The 23,048-nt window shown below is 40.0% G+C and overlaps 1 protein-coding gene across 3 annotated transcripts in view; it reads left to right on the plus strand.

Moving 5' to 3' along the window:
* The window catches only part of med25 (mediator complex subunit 25), a 31,162-nt gene that overhangs the window by 2,494 nt on the left and 5,620 nt on the right, over window positions 1-23,048 (plus strand). For all 3 annotated transcript variants that reach the window (XM_014333427.2, XM_005921780.2, XM_014333429.2), the window contains exons 4-15: window positions 199-323; window positions 421-519; window positions 1,367-1,487; window positions 1,631-1,787; window positions 3,867-3,991; window positions 4,141-4,213; window positions 4,436-4,668; window positions 7,150-7,242; window positions 11,086-11,171; window positions 11,259-11,316; window positions 11,413-11,520; window positions 12,125-12,301. In XM_014333427.2, the coding sequence (XP_014188913.1) occupies window positions 199-323; window positions 421-519; window positions 1,367-1,487; window positions 1,631-1,787; window positions 3,867-3,991; window positions 4,141-4,213; window positions 4,436-4,668; window positions 7,150-7,242; window positions 11,086-11,171; window positions 11,259-11,316; window positions 11,413-11,520; window positions 12,125-12,301 (1,455 nt within the window). The remainder of the gene's footprint in view (window positions 1-198; window positions 324-420; window positions 520-1,366; window positions 1,488-1,630; window positions 1,788-3,866; window positions 3,992-4,140; window positions 4,214-4,435; window positions 4,669-7,149; window positions 7,243-11,085; window positions 11,172-11,258; window positions 11,317-11,412; window positions 11,521-12,124; window positions 12,302-23,048) is intronic.

Consider the following 23,048-nt stretch of genomic DNA (forward strand, 5'->3'; position numbering starts at 1 on the left):
TTTTAACTGCTTATCCAACTTAAGGTTGGGCTAAAACCTTTCCCAGCTGACATAGGGCAAGAGGCAAGGTACACTGTAGACAGTCTAATCTCTGCTTTTTATTCTTTAGCTTGCATTCCCTGTCACTGTTTGCTGAAATTCGAATATGTTTTTTGAATTCTGTGGATAATTTATGATTACTATTTTATTTTTTTCTAGTACGGGGGCACACAGTATGGCCTTGTGGTCTTCAACACAGTGGACTGCGCTCCGGAGTCATATGTCCAGTGTCACGCGCCAACCAGCTCAGCCTTCGAATTTGTCTCCTGGATCGACAACATCCAGTAAAAATTATTTCCCTATTACACCTTTTAAACTGCCCCTTTGTTCTAATCATGAAGAGAAATCGTAGAAAATCACACTTTTTTTTTTTCCACACAGGTTTATGGGAGGTGGAGCAGAAAGCTGCAGTCTGATTGCAGAGGGACTTTCTGTGGCCTTGCAGCTTTTCGATGACTTTAAGAAAATGAGGGAGCAGATGTAAGCCTGTATTTGTGTTTTCTTCATTGATAAAACAAACCTAGAGGCAGAATCTTTTCATCCAAGGTAACTTGGTAATAGACAGTGAGAAGCTAATTTTGGCACTTCCTTAAAATAACATATTCTTCTCTTTTCCAGCTCCATGTTTGTATTGGGCCTACCAGAGTAGCTTTTTTAGAATAGCAAGTTCAAACAAGCTGCTTTAGCTGCTACCTCTCAGTTCAATAATCCTTATTTTTCTTATATTTGATCCCGTCAGTTCATCTTCTTTCTGAAACGACATGTTTTAGCATACTTCCCTGTAATTTTAACCCGTTTTCTCTGATTGGCTCCCTCTTTGAAATACCTGCTTAAAATGGCAAATGGGTGGGGCCTCGTTGCTCTCAGTGTCTATGATGAATATATTACGGATGTCTGCTGTTATTAACATTATTATGAGACAAAAATAGAAAAAATTTATTTTGAGTGTTTAGATCAGTTTTGAAATCTGAGTTTTCACCTCACACAAATTACATTCACATAAACTGACCTCATTTTCAAAACTTTGACCATATGTAATTTTGGTTATATAGATGAACATTCACCAAATTAATGGTAAAGGAAAAGTATAATAGGTTCTCTTTAAGAGGCAAAACTATGATTGAATCAGTATAATAAGTCTTCCTTTATCCCCAAAATAACTGGGTCTTCTTGCTAAAATCATCTTTAAAAAGTTTGTAATATCTCATGAAATTCAAGTAAAAAGAAAAAACAGTTACAACAACGCCAGTTTTCTTTTTTGAATTAGCTTAGTAGTGATGAAAATCTAAACTTTTATGTCTCTCCCTCTTTCTGTGTGCTGCTGCAGAGGTCAGACCCACAAAGTGTGTGTGCTGCTGTGTAATTCCCCTCCTTACCTGCTTCCTGCTGTGGAGAGTGTCAGCTACACTGGCTGCACAGCAGACAGCCTGGTCAAAATCATCAGAGATGTAAGTAAACACAGATTTTGTCCTCAGTAGATACTTGGAGGACAGGCTGGCTTTTTTGGTGAAGGTTATTTTTACTGGGTTAGATATAATCATAGTATTAACCTTGATATATATTTGTTGTTTTTTGTTTTTTGTTTTTTTAGAGAGGAATTAATTTCTCTGTTGTGGCTCCTCGGAAACTGCCCCCTCTAAGGGCTTTGTTTGAACGTGCGTCACCAGTAGGGGGGGCAGTTGAATCTCTTCCTGACTACAGTCAAGATCCCTTCCACATGGTCCTAGTCAGAGGCATCTCGCTTCCTGGTGAGAAAACTATGCCTTGTCCACTTGTAGCACATGTTTTTAGTCATTTATTTATTTTTTTTGTTTGTTTGTTTGTTTTTTGCTCTTATACTAAAGATATGTTGTGGAACAATAAGCCTTGATGAATTTTCAATTTTAAGTCTTCTTTGATACACAGTGATATGTAAAGGTATTTGGACTCATGTTAAAGCCTTAGCTTTTACACGCTGGGTGCCATTACGCTGGTTTTCGGGTGGAGGAATTGTTCTTATTTAGATTTGAGAATGGACTGCTAAGTTGTCCGCTTGGTTGGAACTGTAGTTTTGGCACTTTGACATTTTTAGCCCTGGAGGTTGATGTTTAATATGTGAGTAGACAAGTGTACAATGCTGTGAAAAAACAATTTGACTCCTTCTTGTTTTCAACATGTTTCACCTTTTCAAAACATTTTTAATATTAGTCACAGATGATCAAAGAAAAATGCAGTTTTAGAATGAGGATTTCATTTATTAAGGGAAGAAAAGTTATCCAAACCTACCTGACCTTATGTGGAAAAAAAAAAAAAGTTATTTCCTCCCTTGTTAAGTCATGAATTAACTGTGAGTAATCACATTTTTTGAAAGCTGAGTTCACTTTTATTGGCCAAACCCAGGCCTAGACTCTGGTGAACCATGCTGCTAGCCATTATCCACAAATGAAAAAAACAGTGGTGAACATAACCAGGAGTGGCCAGCCTACAAAAATTACTCCAAGAGAGCATGAACGACTTATCTAAGAGGTCACAAAAGGACCCAAAACAACATCTAAAGAATTGCAGGCTTGACTTGCTTCAGTTACGGTTGTGGCTACACTTATGAGACGTGGCATAATGGGATAATTGTAAGGTGAAAACCAATGCTGACCAAATAGAGCACAAAGGCTCATCTCACGTTTGCTTAAAAAAATGTCTTGATGAACCCCAGGAGTTTTAGGAAATATATTCTGTGGAATACAACTGGCATAAAACTAACGTGGCATTTCATAAAAGAAACCTCATACCAACAGTCAAACATGGTGGTGGTAGTATGATGCTGCTTCAGGACCAGGATAACTTGCAAAATTTGAGGAACTATGAATTCTGCTCTCTTCCTGAAAATCGTGAAGGAGAACGTCTGACTATCAATTTGTACCCTGAAGGTTATGCAGCAGAAAGTGATCTGAAACACCTCACTTGTCATCGCCATTGTCCATGCTGATGACAACTTGCATATTAACAATCATGAAACTGAGCTCACAACCATCAATGGTGCTAGTTTTTGTCATAATGCAACTATACCATTTAGAAGTTTGGGGATACCTGCTGTTAGCGGAAACTCAAGAAGTTCCCACTAAATTCCGATGAACAGAATGAACTTTCTGGGTTTTCCTTACCTCGATGATTGAGCATGCATTAAAATACACCAGTCACTCTGCTACTGAATGGCTTAAAAAAAAAAAAAAAAACAGTACAAAATGAAGTTTCTGGAGTGGCCTAGTTGAAGTCTAGACTTAAATCCATCAGAAATGCTTTGGCATGACTCCCATGCTGCTGAATTAAAAAAAATAAAATAAAAATTCTACATTTATCACAAATGATTGATTTCAGATCTTCCTGCCAAGGGTGCCACAACCAGTTATTAAGTTTAGTTTTTCACTCAGAGCCAGGTTTGAATAGCTTTTTCCCCTTAATAGATGACATCATCTTTTACAAACTGCATTCTCTATCTCTTCTGGTTATTTCTGTCTAATTTTAAAATTACTGAAACATGACTGTAACTTTGTATATCAGTTTATGAATCATCCATTTATATAAGATTTTTATTTCACTCTGAGCGCTTCTTTATTTGTAATTCTTAAAGGAATTTCTAAAGACTTAGCTACTGTTCAAGGTTACTCCGACACATCTCTGTGATCAGAGTCATAAATACATATCATGCTTCCAGTTGTAAGAAGTGCAAAACAGAACAAAAAAACGCTTGTACCTTTTCAACTGGACTTCACTAAACAATGGGTGATGTCCCGATGGCTGCAGCCATCTTTTATATACAGACTATGAGCTTATCTCCCCGTCTCTCTCTCTAGTTTCTGCAGGTGGAGGACCCGGGCCGCACAAACCTGTCATCCCTCCTCCGGTGCTGGCTAGTAGTCAGCCTGTTGTTGGAACTCCACAGCCCCCTCCACCAATAAACACAACCCCTCCTTATCAGGTAATGGGCAAGCAGCCATATAGTGTAAAGCTGGCTGGAGACTAATTCGTGCTGCCTGCTTTTGGCTCAGTTTCAGACAGCGGTGCTTATGTTTCTTCCCTTAAAACGTTTTACCAAGCATTGTCTTCCTTTAATCTGCCCGCTGACAGAATACGCCTCTGACTGCTGCTCAGGTGGCTGCACAGATGGTCATGGAGGCAGCCAACAACCAGAAGAGTCGCTGTGAGTTACCAGAGGGCTCTTTGGGTCTTTGTGAACAATTTATACTAGCCAAGCTTTTACTTGCAGCGTGTCTGTGTTTACATAGACCATGTGTGATTATGCCTTGGTGTTTAACCCTACAGCATATTTATATATGATATTGTTCGGATTTATGCTTTTTTTTTTTTTAATTTTTTTTTTTATGTCAGTCTTGTCTTTTTATGCCTTCTTTCCTTCCTTCAGTTCCAGGAATGGGCCAAGGGCCTCCATTTCCCAGTCACCCTGTAGTCAAGCCCATTCAGCCGAGTTTATCAACAGTGAGTACGGTAAATACGCCAATCCAACCAGTTACTCCCAATCAGCAGCCAGTCCCACCCGCAGGACAGCCAGTGCCCAGCCAGCCGCCACAGCCACTCCCTCAGCAGCCACAACCCTCTGGAAATCAGACCACGCAACCATCTGCAGCGCCCACTATGGTAATTTCTGTTTCTTCTTCTTCAACTTCCAACCCCCTTTTAAGGGTTAAAAATACAGGAATTTGCAAACAAGGCAATAAATGCATTATTTTTACATTTGGGAAACTGTTCGTATTTCTTGTGTTGCTAAGAGTTAGATTAGAAGAACCGTAGCTCTGTAATGTGTCCCTGGAAAAATCAAAGCTGCAGAGATCAAGCTGGTAGCTCAGACAGACTCAGTGGAGCTGGGTCTGACCACCGATGACAAACTCAATATACTTCAGACATTGAAGAAGAAAAACACTTAAAATAAACCGATATTAGATAGGATATGAAAACATGAACGTCTTGTAACATGTTTTCATATCCTATTATTAAATGGTGACAAATTAACATCCAAAAAAACGAATAAACTGCGACCAAAAAGTGTGGAACATGATGGACGCTGCTCTAAAATTCATGACAACCCCTTCAATATAATTTAAAATCTAAAATAGCAAAACAATAAACCATCCAGCAATTCACTTATTTGGTTCTGGGTTGCAGGGCAGCAGCCCCTCTCGCGAGCCATTTCCTCCAGCTTATCCAGGAAACATCAGGTCCAGCCAAGAGATATAATCTCTCTAATGTGTCCTGGGCCCAACCTGGGGCCTCCTGCCAGTAGGACATGCCTGGCCAGACAACTTTATATCCAGGACTACCTCAGCTGCCTCCTTTCAATGTAGAGGAGTGGCGGCTCTACTCTGAGCCCCTCCTAAATGACTCAACTCCTTACCATACTGTTAAGGGAAAGCCCATCTGCCCTTTGGAGAAAGCTAATTTTTTCCACTTGTATCCATGAGCTCATTTTTTCACCTTTAAAAGAACTAGCAATAATGGTGCAATAAGATATCTGCATAACACTTAGGACACAACAATTTACTGGTATTTCACATCAATTAAAATCTTAACAAGACTTGGATTAAATGAGTAGTAAGTCTGGTGCTGAGTAGTGACAATTAGTCGTATAGTCGCACACATGCCTACTAAAAACCAGAAGTGTTTTTCTATATAGGGGATATTAGCGATTAATCGTGATATCATGTAACTAAAGAATTACTTCCATGTTGTCCAGTGCACTGGAAACAAAGTTTGACTGATGGTCCTTAATATAAAGACTTGTTTCGGACTTTACGTTTCCCAATTTTGCTTGAAGTTATAAAGTTATTTTGTTATTTACAAATGGCCTAATAATGATCCTTATTGCTGTTTTAGAGAGGAGCGGTGCTTCAAAGGATAGCTGCAGATTTCTGTCAGAATCTGCAGATTATACAGTACAAATAAAATGTTTACGTTTCTCCAGCGTTGTCTTCCCAACAGTTTCATTGGATGGCCAGGAACCGTTCGCGATGTCTTCTCAGGCGCTGATAATTGCCGTCTGTCTTGCGTCAGTGATGTAAAAGACGGATTTAATGCGACATGACCATTCAAACAGCAGTCGCGTTCTAAAACATCGGATATGTATCGGATTCAGTACCACATACGAAAGTGACCCAGATCGGATTTGAAAATATCGGATTTGTGCCGTTCACACTGTCATATCATGATCGGATATGGGTCGCATAGGGTCAAAAAAGTCGGATTTGATGAGCTTTCGCCTGCAGTGTGAACATAGCCTTTGTACACCTAAGTCACATTCATGCCTTTATTTTTCTGTTCTGTTTACACATTTTGTTCAAACCCAGAGAAAAGAAAAGGAAAGGGTGAAAAAATAGTTGGACTAATGCTGAAGACATACAGTACTCTGCATACAGAAGTTCATTTTCATTCCATGTTCCAGTGGCATATTGTGTTTCCTAATCCAGGTTTATTTTGTGAAAAGGCTAATTGATCTTTGTGGGGGGGGAAACCCCCATCCAATTATCCCAACACAGAGCTGAAACTGCTGATTAAGGAAGCAATAAATCTGTCTAATTGAGCGGTTGGAGCATCAGCATCTGTGGTTCAAATATACTCAAGTTGGCTGAAAAAATATTGGGTTATCTTATGTTTAATTTGCTGTTTTCACCCCTGTAAACGCTATCAAAGATTAAGTCATACTGATATTTTTACATGTAAATAGCCCTGCTTCACTTAGAAAGACTCAGGACTTTACTTGGTGATGATCTGCAAGCAGCAGCCTTGAGCTGAGTTTTCAGACCAGCACACTGTCTGAAGCCTAATATCAAAATGAATTTTAAATGCTACTACTACTACTACTACTACTATCAGATCAAAACCAGATAAGAGTCGCAATTCCCCAGAAGATCATTGTGGGTAGCGTTTTTTTTCCCTTCGTTTCATTTATTAATGTTCCTTTTTTAACAGATTCAATTGTCTAAACTTACATCTAATAATGTAGTTCGATCAGCTCTAAAGAATTATGTTTTACTATTGAAATAATTACTTTTCCTATGAATTGAGAAGTAATTCTTTATTCCTGGAAAAGTGTTGTATTGATAGCGTCCTCTAATTTCCTTACAGCCTGGAAGTCAAGTCAATCCAAACCCAATTCCACAAGGACAAGGTGTCACCAATAAAGTAGTGGCCTGGACTGGTGTTCTCGAGTGGCAAGAGGTAAAACAGATTCTTTGATTTTGAGTTAATGTTCATTCAATGGGAAATAAATGGATGTCTTACTTTTATTGAGAGCTTTGTGATCAGAAAGTAAAACCATCAAGGAAAGAATCACTTAAGTCATCAGAGTTCAGACAAAAGAGGTCTGGGAAAACTGCTAATACTAACCATTCTCCTCCTCAGTGGGCCTCACCACCAGTACACTGTGGAGCTCCATTTACCAGTCAGCTTGCAGATATTTCTTTAAAATGTGAAATAGAGCTTTTTAGCAGCTGACCGATACTTTAGTAAACATTGAAAGTCTGATACTTTTTAATGGTGTGCTGCAGCAGCTGCAAATGAGTCTGAGGAAAACAGAAATGTTTTCTTTTTGTCACAGCAAAAATAAACGAATTAAGGGAAATCCGGAAAGATATTGAAGAGTTGCAAGTTGGAAAAACAAAGTAAATAACTGATTACTTCAAATGCAATACTAATGTGTGTTGCTTAGTGTAGCTGGAGGGTAATCTAATGCATTACTTTACCTAACACTGCCCTTGGCTCTGTAAGTCAGTGAGAGCAGATGTTCCTCATATCCTCACATCTCATGCACAAACCCTCTGTTTGTAGGAAGGAGCTAATCAGAAGAGAGCTGTCTTAAAAAAAGAACCTTGGACGTCTTGGTTTAGACAGAGGGGCTGTACATTATGTTGCATTTATTTAATGTGCAAAATTTGTATGTTGTTATCTAAAAAGTTTTGTCTTTGCAAGCTTCAGAGGGGCTACAGACAAGTTACCTGGTTCCTTGTGTTTCCATTCCTAGTCCTAAGCTAACTGGCTCCTGGACTCAGCTTTATATTTTCTGTCCTTTTGTAATTGATAAGTATTTTTTTGAAACTATCTTCAGAATAAGTGAATTAGATGTCCCTGCTGTAAATCAGCCTGTATTAGATTAGAATAAAAACCAGCACAGTCTGAGACTTGCCCTACCGCTGTCTAGGACCTATCACAGCAGTAAGTCTTAATAACCACCTGCCATTGATTATTGTACAGCTTGATTAATTGCACATCATTTTATTGTGCTACTTCTATTGGTTTTTGCCCAAGGTCAAATCGATTCAGTTTACAGTTGCATTGCTGAGCCAGGAAAATGGATGTTAATGCCTTTTATGCGACACTCATGAGGTCTTCCAGTGTTTGTGTTTAGTGGACAGACTCGGATCAATTCCCTGCATCGACTCCAGCCCCCGTCTTCTGTTTGTCAAAATTATACAAGTCGGTTAAACGGACAGGAATAAGAATGAAGAAGCTCTGGAGAATCTAAATCTTGTCTATGACAATACAAACCGTCACAAATGATCTGAGTGGACAAATTGGAAGCATGAAACATTGCTCTTAATCTGCTGCCTCCTACTGCAGTTAAGTCATCAGGCTTTCAGCTCTGTAAGTGATTCTTCTGTGGCACAATCTGTAATGTTGAAAATAATTACAATGCAGACACTAAAATTCATTTGGAGAAATGGCTGTTGATAAAAACTCTCAAGGACTGCCAGCACACTTGGGTGGCGCTTGCTCGGAGTACAGTGTTATCAATATGGTATGTTCTGTTTTTGGCTGAATTTCAATCTGTTATTCTATGAAAGCTTTTCTCGTCTAAAATGTGGCGTGTTTGCGGTTTCCGCTGTGGTTTACTGACACACTTTTTAAATCCACCCCTAATTTAAAGCAGATTAGATTGTTTTGTTACTGTCCACATTCCTGGCTCCTTTTCTTTTCCACCTTAGCAAGCCCTGGAGATAAATAACCCATTTGTCTGCAGCACAACACATTTGTAATGGTCTATAGTAGACCTGACTAATATGTGATAGATTAACCATTGATCGTGTATTGATGCGCTGAAGACGAGTGCTGGCAGTGTTCCCAGTGGGATTGCCGCATTGATGTGCTTGGAGAGAGCGCCCCTCTCCTTTTAATTCTTGACAATTTGTTTAGGTCTTAAAAGTCCATCCATTTCTTTAAATTGCTTTTTCTGATTGAGGTCACTGGCAGAGGCTTGAGCAGGGCAGCCCACAGATCCTTTTCCTCAGCAATATTCTCCAATTGCTCCCAGGCCAACTTGAAATCCCAGATACCCATCAGAGCATTCTGGTGTAAATTGAATGTTGGATGGTCAAACGCATCCAAAACGGCAACATTACACACCAAATAGGAACGGTGCCACTCCAAAGCACACTCTTTTGGGAGTTCATTGCTCAAACTGAATAAGCTGTGAGGTATTTAAGCCTACAAAACAACTGACTAGGGCCCTATGAACTGCAATCACAGTCATTTTTCTCCAAGTAACATCTTTGGGCTCTCTGAATATTTTGGAAATTATTGAGAGTTGAGTGTGCTGATAAGTAAAGAGTTGCATAACAGTCACTTTTCTAAATTTTACAGTGTTCCGATTTTCTGGTGTTAACAATATCTGATATTTTAATTTGTCAATTAATGAATTTAATGATTTATTAGTAGTAACACACGTGATAATACTGCAAATGTTCCAGCACCATAACTGTCTGTTTAATTTGCACAGTTATGGTTAACTTTATGCTGTATTGCAGCATTGAATGCATGGTTTCAATAATGAGGTCAGCATATGTACACGTAATCCTGGTGAGCCTGAAGCTCTGCTTCAGACCACTCTAAATGCTCAGTATCAGACTGTCTGAAAATTGAGAGTGATCTGACTCTGGTGAAAAATCTGGTTGTTTTTTTTTCTGGCCTTTAGTGATTGTTTTCAGAGAGATCTGTTCTTTCTGTGTAAATATAGAACTCAGTGGCACTAGCCTTTGGGTGCTTAAAGGGAGTATATTATGTTTTTCCTTATTTTTTTGTATGATGTCAGAGAGAGTGGATATTCCTCATATGGTGTCCCACCTATCTGCTGTTCAGACCTTGTATTTTTAAGTGGCAGCCAATCAGAAAAAAGCTGTCTTACACAGAAGGGAAAGAGCTGCTTTTTTTTTTCTTTAATATAGAGGATCATCTGTTAGGTTGAAAGCCCAGAAAACGATAAATAAGAATGATTTTGAACTGAATCTTGCAAAGCTACTTTGGCTGAGTGCAAGAATAATGTGCTGAGCGTTTTAGGCTTTGAGTGTATTTCATTTGCAAAAGACCACAATAATTAAGATTAAAAGTTCATGTGACTTATAAAATTATGTTATTGTTCACTCATTTCTTTTCCCAGATTTCAAAAGCTGTTCTAGTTAGTATAAATTATTTTGGCCATCATAGCTATAAAGTGAACATCTAATATTGTAACAGCTTTATCGACAACGAACCCCATAAACTGGCTGCAACTATGCACTTCTTCCCAGGCTTAAAATGCAGACCAAAATAGAAAATTCCCAGTTCCCTTTAATTATTTGTGAAAGAGTAAAAATCTTGTCCACTCGGCAGGCTGAACTTGGGCTTTTTCAGTTGTTTTCTCAGGGACAGTAAGAACACACCATCAGGTCTATTTTGAAGTTGGGCTAGAGGTGCGAATTCTTATATAAAAGTGTTAAAAATATATTTGTTCTCTCTGCACTCTTACTGATTTCTTTGTTCTGCGTGTCCACACTAAACTTAATACATAATGTGCTCAGCCACAAGAACTTTCACAGTTTAGCTAAATCCAGTCTGCCTACTCTGTATTTCAATTTTGGTTTAAGAGAGTCGGCCATGGTTTGAAAGATCACACGAATGTCTTGGAATAAGCTTTCTGTGAGCTTTAAGTAATGTTTTCTGTGCCCTTCTAGATGACTTCTTTAAAGAAAATTTTCTAAATTCCCCTCTTCTTTTTGTCTCACACTCGCCCCTCTATGTTAACCCATGCAGAAACCTAAAGCCTCATCCATGGATTCGGCCACCAAGCTGACGCGATCCCTGCCATGTCAGGTGCATGTCAACCCGGGAGAAAATCTGTGAGTAGCTCATCAGACACCCTGGACATTAAAAGTGGTGAAATGTTTTTGTTCACACCGTGACTATGCACGTTTGTCTCTAAACAGAAACACAGACCAGTGGCCACAGAAGCTCATTATGCAGCTAATTCCACAGCAGTTGCTGGTGAGACCGTGTGTTTATACTGTTTTCTTTTGTTTTGTTTATGTGCAACAGTGATGCCTTTATGAATGATGCATATCTCGCCTGCTCTCTCCGTAGACAACCTTAGGTCACCTTTTTAGAAACTCTCGGATGGTTCAGTTTCTCTTCACAAACAAAGACGTGGAGTCGCTGAAAGGCCTGTACCGCATTATGGCCAATGGTTTTGTAAGTTTTCGAGCTCCCTCTGCCTTCCTCTGAACCTGGAATGTGTGTCCTCTGCTTGTACCCACTCTTGTCCATCATTCAGCATACCTCAATTTATTTTGCATGAGTGCAAATTGCGTGCAGGTTCCACCTCTACCCAGTAGATGGACTGAGCGTGAACCTGTGTTGCAGTTTTATGGTGAAGACTCTAGAGGGGGTTCTAGGCCACTCTTTCTTTTAAAGCTCAACATCATTTTACAACATTATTGTCATCAGTTTAAGCAAAAGAAAAAAGCTTTTAGTTGTGATCCTTTTCCAAAGGGGTAGCATAATGATAGGACTTTTGTTAGTGTGGTTTATTTTTAATCTGCTGATACCTTTGAGAAATAGCGGCGGCATTAATGGCATTCGGTCCAGCTGAGCTCTACCTCTTTGCCTAAATTTGATTTGCAGCCCAGGGAAAGAACAGTGTGAATTAATATCATTTGCATTCACTTTATAAAACTGGCATGTTTGATTGGGCAAAGGAGCTTAGGAGAAGGTTATGTCCCCAAGCCGGAGCCCATCACATAATTACAACAGTGTCCCATGTCAGGGTCTTAATCTGCCCTGTGACCCTCTGCAGGCTGGCTGCGTCCACTTCCCCCACACTACCTCACCCTGTGAAGTGCGGGTGCTGATGCTGCTTTACTCATCCAAGAAGAGAATATTCATGGGCCTCATCCCCAACGACCAGAGTGGCTTCGTCAATGGCATCCGGCAGGTCATCACCAGCCACAAGCAGGTCCAGCAGCACAGAGCGGTGAGTGGAAGTGGAGTTTGTGGGAAGAAGGATTCAGTGTGGTAGAAAACATGTGCAGCGGGGAGACCAAAAGCAGGTGATAATGAGGAGGTATTTTAGAGATTGGACAGGGAATTGAGGTGCATTGTTTAAGGCGTTAAGTTGCATTGTTGTTGACATTTCATTTAGTGAGCCTGGTATCTTCACAGCAGCCACTCTACTACAGGCATTACCTCCTGCAACATTAGCTGACTGTTGCACTCCCACCTCATTATCGCTGCTTAACTGAAGGCAAATATAGGTGCAAAGCATAAAAGCTCTTTATGTCGAATTTGCTTCAACCACAACACAATGGCCTCTGCAGTAATCGGCGCTGTTTGTTTATTTCAAAATGCTGGGATAATGCACAGTTACTGCTTTTTAATTGTTTATTTCACGTTAATGATTAATAACTGGCTAAAACATCAAATATTAAGGGTTTAATTGCCCCTAAATTAAGTGCTTCACTCAGCTCTGAGATTGTGTGTGTGTGTGTGTGTGTGTGTGTGATGAAACTATCACACCTTTGTTTGTTTCCAAGTATTTTTAGGGTTGTCAGAATTTGGCTCTGACTTTGTTAGTCTCTTCGTAGTTTAAAGCTCTTGTAAACTCAGTTTCAAATATTAAATATTTCTCTTTAACATCAAATATTCATATTAAATCAAAGTCACAGAGGGGAAAACCATTGTTGGGTATCAATTATTAAGAGTGAAACACTCAAAACTGAACCAGCATGGTAAGCAAAGACCAAACAGCTGAATTTCATATATTGATTTAGTGTGTGTGTTTGTTTGTTTTTTTGTTTTGTTTTTTTGTTTTTTTTTTTTTGTCTAAATGGAGTTTGGAGGTATGCTTAAATCTGACGGCAAATAATGCACTTATATGGGACCATAAATACAGAAACCATGAATACAAAAGCCTTCAGGAATAATAGTCCAAATTTTCCAGCTTTCGTTTAATTCAGGTGTACCCAGCACATTTTAGCTCACGGGCCACAAGCAGTCCAATTTAATCTTGAGTGGGCCAGACCACTAACGCTATTGCATAATAGCCTATAAATAGCACATTCAAATGTTTCCCTTTCTTTGTTGTTTTTTTTCTAACAATGACGGAAAATTATCCACTTTCCTCATTTAATATTAGCTCTGCTGAGTCAACAGACACTCACCGGCCAATTTATAAGGTACTCATGTTCAACTGCTTGTTAATGCAAATGTCTATTCAGCCAACCACATTGCAACAACTCAGTGCATTTATGCATGTAGGCACAGTCAGGACAACCTGCTGAAGTTCAAACAGAGCATCAGAATGAAGAAGAAAGGTGATGCAAGTGACTGTATGTGGCATGATTGTTGGTACTACATGGTGTGGTCAGGGTATTTCAGAAACTTCTGAGAGTGGCCAGAAAAAGAAAATATCCAGCGAGTGGAAGTTCACTAGGTGAAAATACCTTGGTGATGTCAAAAGTGAGAGGAGAATGAGCAGAGTGCCTCAAGCTGATACGACTGGAACAGTAACATACTGAAAAGCTTATCTGTAGGCAGAACAGAGAGAACCTTGAAGCAGGTGGTCTACAGCAGCAGAAGACCACACCGAGTCCCGTCAGCTAAGAGCAGGGAACCAAAGTTATATAAGACTGGAAAAACATTGCCTGCTCTAATTAGTCAAGTTGTGCTTTGATGTCGGTGTGGAAGGGTTGAAATTTGGCACAAAATAAGATGAAAGCATGGCTCTATCCTGCCTTGTGTTAACCACTCAGGTATGTGGTGGTGGCGGCGTACTGTTGTAGGGGATATTTTCTTGGCACACTTTGTACCTCTCATTGCCAGTTTAGTGTTGTTTAGCAACACCAGATGATACCTGTTGCTGACCGTGTCCATCCTTTTGTGACCACACTGCACCCATCTTCTGATGGCTGCTTCCAGCAAACATTGCAGTCAGTTTACTGTGCTTAAATGGCCTCCAGTCAGCAGAAATCAAACCCGTAGAGTCCCTTTGGGATTTGGTGGATTGGGAGATTCCTATCACGAATGTGCAGCTGACGAATCTGCAGCAACTGTGTGATGCCGTGACGCTGTCAATATGCAGCAAAATCTCAGAAAATTTTCAAGCACCTCGTTGAATCTGTGCCACAAAGAATTAAAGCAATTCTGAAGGCAAAACGGGGTCCAACCCAGTGCTAGCAAGTTGTAACTAATAAATTGGCCAGTGAATATATAAGCACAATTTCCTCTTCTGTTGTGTTGTGTTTGCTTGGCTCCAGCCACGACAGTCAGAGTGCAATGAAGTGCTTGTTACGTCTGATATCAGGCTGCTTTTGTTTCTTAAGCTTGTGGAACTAACTTACTTAAACGTGCATGCGTCACCTGTTCACGTCAGTGAAAAAATTAATTTGTAAACTCCTGCACCTTCATTTCACTCTTGTTCATTAAAAACACATTGCACATGTGTTTTTTGGGATGATTTTTAGGAATCAAGCACTTCTCATGTTTGTTATTGAGACTGTCTGAAAACAAAGAGGACAGGCAACATGATCTTGAGATTGGTTAGTAAATTAGAAAAAAAGAATTTCTAAAACCTTTTTTTTTTTTTTCTGGCTCCTCTGTAGTTATCAAACTGCCAGCACCAGAGAGGAGGAGGAGACACTGTGCAGCTGCTGACTGATATCACAACTGTGTGTGTGTGTGTGGCAGGGATAATTATGTTTACCACATAAGATTCAGTGGTGGTATGAACTCATAATTTGTATTCATATTTTAAAAGAAAAGATCCTCCACTATTGGAGGCATTATTGCCGTTGCTAAGTGTAGCAGTTTTTCTGCTTTTTGAGACTTGTAAAGGGGGAGGAGGCAGTAAGTGTACGTGTTCTAAATATTAGAGGGTTGACGGTTGATATTGCATAGTCCAGTGTGACTTTGTGGCTGGTTAGTATCTTTACCTTGTTGTAAGCAGTGTTGGGGAGTAATGGAATACATGTACTGACGTTACGTATGTAAAATAAAAAATATGAGGAACTGTATACCGTTACAGTTGACTAGTAGTATGCAGTTACTTTGTTGAAATAAATGGATTGCAGGGCGATCTTTTCCTGTTTCATATGTGAGGCTATCCCCTCTCAAATTTTGGTAATTACACGCATTGCCGAAACCCAAATAAAACACAAAATGAAAAGCTCTAATGTAAGGGTCCTGTTAATTTTGGTGGCGTCAGTTACACAATGGACCCGAAGCCAGCAGTCAAAGAATCGACCTCCAATCTAAAGAAACATCTGGAAGTAAGTTCTTTTTTAAGAACTTAACCATTAGCCTTGTTCAATTACCTTGTTTTAGTTGTGTTAGCTACCTGGGCTATGTGTGACTTCAGTGTCTTCAATGTACTTTTGCTGTGTGATTTATTACTATTACTGAAGGCTTCTCGCCACCGACCTAACATTGTTTGCTGGCGTTAGCTGAGGTTAGTTCATAGACTGCAGGCGGTTAGAATTGATGGATAGCATTAACAACCTGCTAGCTGCAAATAATCATGCGTAGTTCTAAAAGCAGTCTATGAACTAACCTAACAATGTTAGCTCGGTAGCGAGTAACCTTCAGTAATGGTAATAAATCACACAGCAATAGTACATTCATGTAGTTGTAGAAAAGCATGACAATATATTAAGTAATCCAAAGTATTCAGAATACGTTACTCACACTGAGTAACGTAACGGAATGCGTTACAAACTTCATTTTGGGGCATGTATTCTGTAGTGGAATACATTTTAAAAGTAACCTTCCCAACACTGCATAAGTGGCTTTCAGTCACAGCAGAGGCCATCACCACTGGAGCAGTGAGGCTTGTAAAAATGTTGGGGGCGGGTGCGTGGAGTCAAGTCTGGGCATTCCGCGTTAAATCAGGACTGGGCATCCAAAAATGAAAGATGGCAGCCTCCTTTGGTTTTAGCTTCGTTTTTGGGAAATGACAGGAATCAGAGGCACATATGCAGTCTATGATTAAACTACCAGGAAAAGATGAGTAATACATTTTCTGTGGACCTTTCAAGTTAACGTGATGATTCACATTTATAAATTGCTAGATTGTGTTCTTCTCTTTCTGAATCAGGTCTTGATTTGCTCCACAGCCCTCATCCAACGTATTGCAGCTCACTAGGCTATGATTTTAGCATTTTATACACCAGCATAGTTAGAGCACCTGCACCCCCACCTCTGGCACCGTTTTGTAGTGCAAAATACAGGCAGTCCCGCACTGAAGAAGAGTGAATAATCTCAGGTATAAGGTTTCTTCAGGAGGAAAGGAGCAGGAATTTTAAAGCTCTTGAAAACTGTGATTAGCATTTTTTCCACATTTTCTTACCTTGATAATCAAAATAAAAAGAAATAATCTTTAGACTAATGAAAGATGAAAACTTGTCTTATTTTATGGTACCTTTGAGAGGTAATGTAATTTTGCTATACAGCAAGGTGAAACCAAAACATTCACACTAGTTGCTGTGCTATGTTTTGTATAATGTAAAAAGTGTAAACTTGTGAAATTCAGCTTTAAGCAAAGAAGATGGGGTGTTAATTTTGCAGGCTGTCTAGATGTTAGCATTACATAAGACGTGCTGTAGGAGGCAAAGTGTGTGTCACTCTTCATGGACAGGGATGAGGAGGTCTAGAGACAAAGCCCGTCCTCCCACCTCCTTCCCTTCCATCTCACTGGCGAAGGTTCCCTGTTCCTGTGGCAGAGTTCATTACAGGTTACAAACACTGCTGCTTTGTCCACATGACTTGGAAATTTCACTCTCCCTCTCTGCTCATCTTCATCGCCAGAGACGGGGTGATTTAAAGTGTGTCCTCTGGATTAGCTGTCTTTTCCATCACAGGGCTGTACTCCAGTTTGTAGCATCCAGGGAGGAGAGGTGCAGCGTAACTGAAACAATGCAGCATCTAGCCAGAGAAGCAGTGTGTCTCTCTTTAAAAATGAAGCCCGCTGTCGGTTTTACACGAGTTGGATCACATTTCTCCACGCAGTCTGCTGTCATCAGCGATGATAGCGCTTGTTTACTCACCCCGCTAATTTTATGTCTTCGCGAATGCGCATAAGCCTTATACGTAACTTGAAGTCGTGTATGTGTGTGAGCATCAGGGCATTTAGATTAGGCAGTAGACATGAAATTATAATGAAGATTTTTTTTTTTTTTCCCTGCCTCTTGTGTATCATCACATATTCAGTGCTGCATTACTAATAGTGAAGCGGTAGAGCAATCTTAACATAATTAAAATTTCAATTTGGACCCGTAGTTAAGGTTTCTCTGTGTAAACCCCTGGAGTGGCATTCTTTAGGAACAAGATTGCAGTTTGTTCTGTTCACTGCAAGACAAAATTAAATATTTTTCCCTTAAAAGCAATGCAAGCTCCTAAACCTTGATCCAGGATTTCACAGGTTAGTGGGTTAAAGACAGGAGATAAATCAGAGGCAGTAGAACAGAAAGAGGCAGCTGTTTTGTTAGTTCCCTCAAAAGACCTAAAGCTGTTTGTTGCACTGCTTTTGTTGGTCAGAAAATATACCCTGCATTAGTGCAATCCCAGGGTGATTTCTTCAGACTCAGCAAGATGGATGGGTTAAGTTGGGGGGGGGGGGGCACCCCCCCCCATCTTCAATCACAGTTTTTTCCTCCCTCAGTGTCTGGTTAGTAATTTGTGCTTGGAGGAGGGATGAAACACCCTTCATTCCACCTCGTCTCTCCCTTAGTGTAGAATCGCACAAAACACCACAGCACCTGCAGAGCACAGCTAACTCAGGAGCACCGCTGCCAGTTTCAAATTCTGCCTTTTCAAGCACCTACCACTCGCCTCATATTGCAATAGTCTGTCTTGGCTGATTTCTGTTTAAAGTGCAGGACTCTGCAGATAAAACTCAGATGATACTGACTGCAGTTCATTTTACTTCAGTATTTCAGGTGCTATATTTGTGAATTATTCAGACTCTCTCTTAGTAACAGCAACAGGTTTCATCTTTTCATGTTGCTGTGTTTAACTGGAGATGCATATTGTATATGATATCCCCCACCCCGCCAGACGATGCTGGCGGCTTCAGTTTGTTTTAAACCGTGAAATCCAAAATAACAAACACCTCAGCTGGTGGTGCTTGAAGTTAAATCTCCGCTGGTGTATCATCGTCCTGTGTTTGCTTTTTCTTGCCGTCTGTGCACACACATGTACAAAGAAAGTCAATATGTGGTTTCACACTCTTTCAGCATTGTTAACACAGTAAACATCAACTACATATAGCAAATATGAAGTTCTGTAAATATGGATTATGGTTTCATAGCATTAGTATAAAAATATCGAAACCTGTAAACAGTATTGATTTATTTGGCCTAGATGGGTTTTTTGTTTGTTTGGATAGGTTCTTATTTAAAGGGAATAAATTAAAATCGATCGTGACATGCCCATACTCATATGTATGTTATTGATGACTGGACTAATTTCTTCTGTCTTTTTGATAGGCCACACAGACGACTCCAAAGTAACAAGAAGTCTTTCTTCTGCGATTTTATATAAATAAAAATAAAATACTCAAAAGGTTCAGATGAAGTTAACATGAAGCTTCATAAGTCCTGAACACATTAACAGGGTTTCAGAGTTCCTCTTTTATATCTTGTGAGTCTTTACTTAATGAATCCTTTATTTAAACAGGTAAATGGTAAATGGCCTGTATTTGTATAGCGCTTTTCTAGTCCCTAAGGACCCCAAAGCGCTTTACACAACCTGTCATCCACCCATTCTCACACATTCACACACTGGTGATGGCAAGCTACATTGTAGCCACAGCCACCCTGGGGCGCACTGATAGAGGCGAGGCTGCCGGACACTGGCGCCACCGGGCCCTCTGACCACCACCAGTAGGCAACGGGTGAAGTGTCTTGCCCAAGGACACAACGACCGAGACTGTCCAAGCCGGGGCTCGAACTGGCAACCTTCCGATTACAAGGCGAACTCCCAACTCTTGAGCCACGATCTCACTGAGATCAAAATCCACTTTAACAGGCTCTAGAAAGTATGAGCCCGGACAAAACATACAAGTAAGCACCATTCCCCAACTCTCTGTGAATGGTACTTATGACCATTTGCATTTCTTTTTTTTTCCTGACCTCACAGCCCATGTTCGTTGGTGGTGCTAGTTTCAGTCATTATGCAGATGTACTGTTTATAAGCTTGGGGAAACCTGCAGTTGGCTGAGGCTGCGTCCACACTAATGCGTTTTCTCTCCGTATTGGCCTTCCGTCCACACTAAGACGGCGTTTTGGAAATGCTCTCGAAAACGCAGACTTTCTAAAACGATGACACATTTTAGTCATGTGATGCAGTCATGTGACCAATTAAATATGGCGTAGTGCATTATACAGCAGTTGTTTTGATTGCTCTAAAAAAGATTAATATCAGTTTGTACATGCTCCAGATAGCTTTTCTTCAAATTCTTTAATTCTCACTCGCTTTTGCGCATGCGCAGCACTGAAACATAAGCGTTTTGGGCCATTTCAACGTGGACGCACAACTCTGTGAAAACGACTGAAAACGCTAGTGTGGACGTGGAGCGTTTTCAGACGTAAACGCCGTTTTCAAATCTACCCGGGCTAGTGTGGGCGTAGCCTGAGGAAGTCACTTGGGTGATTGACGAAACATTTCTCCCACTGAAAACTCTACACCCAGATGAACAGATGAGCATGGATCAAGACACAAATGCACACAACTTTCTTTCACTTAAAGTGGTGCAAAAACAGTTGTACTAATGATCAAGAAATCTGTCTGCTCTTCATGTGCCTGGACAACCGTTCAGAACCCTGTCAGTCTCAGTGGATGTGCTGCAGGGGACCCAGTAAGTGCTGTATTGAGTTTGAGGTAGATTAGATTTGGCGGTTCTCATATTTTGGCTAAAAGTTGTTCTCTGTTCTTAGTGTTTCCCCCAGAGTGACTGTAGCCACTCCGTGTGTAGTTGGGGAAAGACACGTACACACACTGAGATGATTGTTTGCTTTATTTTATTTTACTTTCTTTTTTTCTACTGAGGAGAGCCATTGGCATTAACACAGTCCCCAAGCCAAGTTAATTTTGCCAAACCGTCACCTTGACCCTAATGTACTTCGAGCTTTAACCCGAGAACCAAGAATTAACCTGCAAACAGGCCTTTGAAGGAGTGTTAAAAAGAAGAGCTGGCTTAAAAAGAGGGCCCAACACTCAAACTGACTCTTACAAAAATAACTGGCCATGGTTTTTTTATTTGTTTTTGTTTACTTTGGCCTTCATATTCCTCTGACAAAAGACTTGAATCACTCACTCATTTTGTTTGGATGAGCAGTTCTCCAGAATGCTGCAACCCACAATCTGCCCAATCTGCACAGCCACATTTTGAGTAGGCACAATCACACACAGATTCAGCAAGTGTGTTACATCTTTTTTTTTTTTCTTTTTTCTTTTAACAGCGGCTTTAGGATTGTCTCCATGTGACACTTTTAGGTAAACACTGTTAAATAGTAGCTACAAAAAATAAACTAGTTTCAACTCTCCCTGTGTTAATGTTTAAAAAAGAAAATAAGCTAAATCGTTTAACTTTAAATCCACTTGTTTCAGTAAAGTAAGAACTGTTTCACTTTGATCGTGTGACGTTCATGATATCATTATAATATTTGACATCCCACACTTTAAAGATTTTGCCATAGTTTATACATAACATAAAGTGGATATCCGGTGCTGGTGAAAGAGGATCAGCCCTCCTTTACATTGTGCATACACAGATGTGGTTTGCTTTTAGGGTGAGGATCGGAGATGCATATACACGATTATCAAAAGGAAGCCAAGAAAGAATGGTAGATTGAACAGTGGTCTTCCTATTAGCAGAAGAGAAACATTATTTTTCATCTGGGCACTAATCAGATTTTGATCTTCAGTTTGTTAATTGGATTTTGCATTTGGGAATAAAAAGCAATTTTAGCCGCTTGAATATTTGTAACATTTAGCAGTTTTCAATTCAAGATCCATTCACTTAAATTTGGACTTTTTTTCATTTCCACTTGCACAATAAGTATAACAAAACAGCATATTTATATATTTATTTTTGGCAGTTTTGACAGTTAGGCAGTGGAATGCTTACAAAAACAAACGACGATTTGTTTTTATTTTTCTTTTCTAGCTGATGACAGGTGGAAGGACTGACTGCTGCAGTTCACCTGTCACACTGTAACACAGGTCTCCTAGGGCAAGCTCAGAGAGTGCAGAAACCTTCAATGGAACAGAAAGGCCACAGGTCACTTGAGCGCAATTTTCACAATAAATATACCCTCAGGAGCTTTCTGACGTTTCTGGTTTTAAGCAAGAGGTGACAGAAAAACTAACACAAGGATTGACTGGCCTGTAACAGCCATGTGCTGATAGCAGCATTGATCCATTTGAAGTTGTCTCCTCATCATTGTGTAGAACGATTTGGGTTGTTCACACACTTACAGGAAGTTAGAGCTGGGACCGTTGTAAGATAGGTTAGGTTCACGGCACTGATGTTGTGTTGTAGCAGTAATAATTGTGGTTAGTGCAATTTGCAAAGCTACATCTCTAAGTCAGAATCCAGTCTAGATCCAGTGATACAGTAGCGCTGTGGAGTGCTGGTTGTTGTCACATAGCCAGCTTGTGGAGGACTGGGTTAGGAGAGGGCCAAGAGACTTTGTTTCTGGAGGACCCGGGCTAAATAACTTTTAAACGACCTGAACCGCAGTGCAAAATTGCAGGTTTGAATTAGTGGCTGTGGGAGAGGAAACTCACCAGTGATTTGCATTGGTAGCTCACAGATTATGTCTGCCATGATTTGCTTTCCTCAGAAATTACCTGAGCGTCTGCTAGTAATGCTGTTAAATCTGCATTTAAGGTTATGAGTGCTGCTGCAAGAAATTAATCAACGATTCTCAGATGCAGCAAACAGATTCTGTCTGCCATGGATTTCATTCTTATTAAATTATCTAAACTTTGTCAGTTTTCTAAAAGAGACCCCTCTCCACCCAAGGATAACAGATAAAAGCCTTACTGTTGTTAAAGTAACACAGACTTCAAGAAAACTATATATGCAAATCTATATATTATGCAAATAATAATTTGGTTACAATCAAGTTATATTATGATAAATGTAATCAGTGAATAAAATTATTTTTCTGTACTGCTGCTGAGTGACGTAACTGCAGACAGGCTGTATGAGTCATGGTTGGATGTTGCAGACATGTCTGGGCTTTCCCAAGAGGAGGGAGAAAGGGAAGTAGGAGTTTGTAGAAGCTATAAAGCTAAACTGTGGACTCGCTTTTTGGATTTTTCATGAAACAATAAGGGTTTAAACCTGTTTATAAAGTATTGTTACATCTTTTTTTTAAATGGTTCTAACAGGTTCTAGGCCACTAAAGTAGAAGCCTAGCAATGCATAAAGTGTACATATCAAGGGATGAACTGCCGTTAACCGGTGGACTGGTAACCGTATTCAACTAACAGGGCTACTCAGTTGAAGCGTGTTACCAGAGGATGCAGGGTAGTCACATGGACATGTCTCCCTGTCACAAATTTAAATAAGTTTCTCGCAGTTCGTACTAGGATAATAGACTTGGACTTCCTATACAGGCGTTACTGGGATCTGTCACTGTGCTAATGTTCAGTTCCTGAACCATCAAAATATGGTCTGGTTCTTTTAAGTGACCAGAGTTTGTGCCCACTCTGTGTGG

Source organism: Haplochromis burtoni, unplaced genomic scaffold (assembly GCF_018398535.1).
Source record: "Haplochromis burtoni strain Fernald_Lab_line unplaced genomic scaffold, NCSU_Asbu1 Contig_52, whole genome shotgun sequence".
Classification (NCBI taxonomy): Eukaryota; Metazoa; Chordata; class Actinopteri; order Cichliformes; family Cichlidae; genus Haplochromis; species Haplochromis burtoni.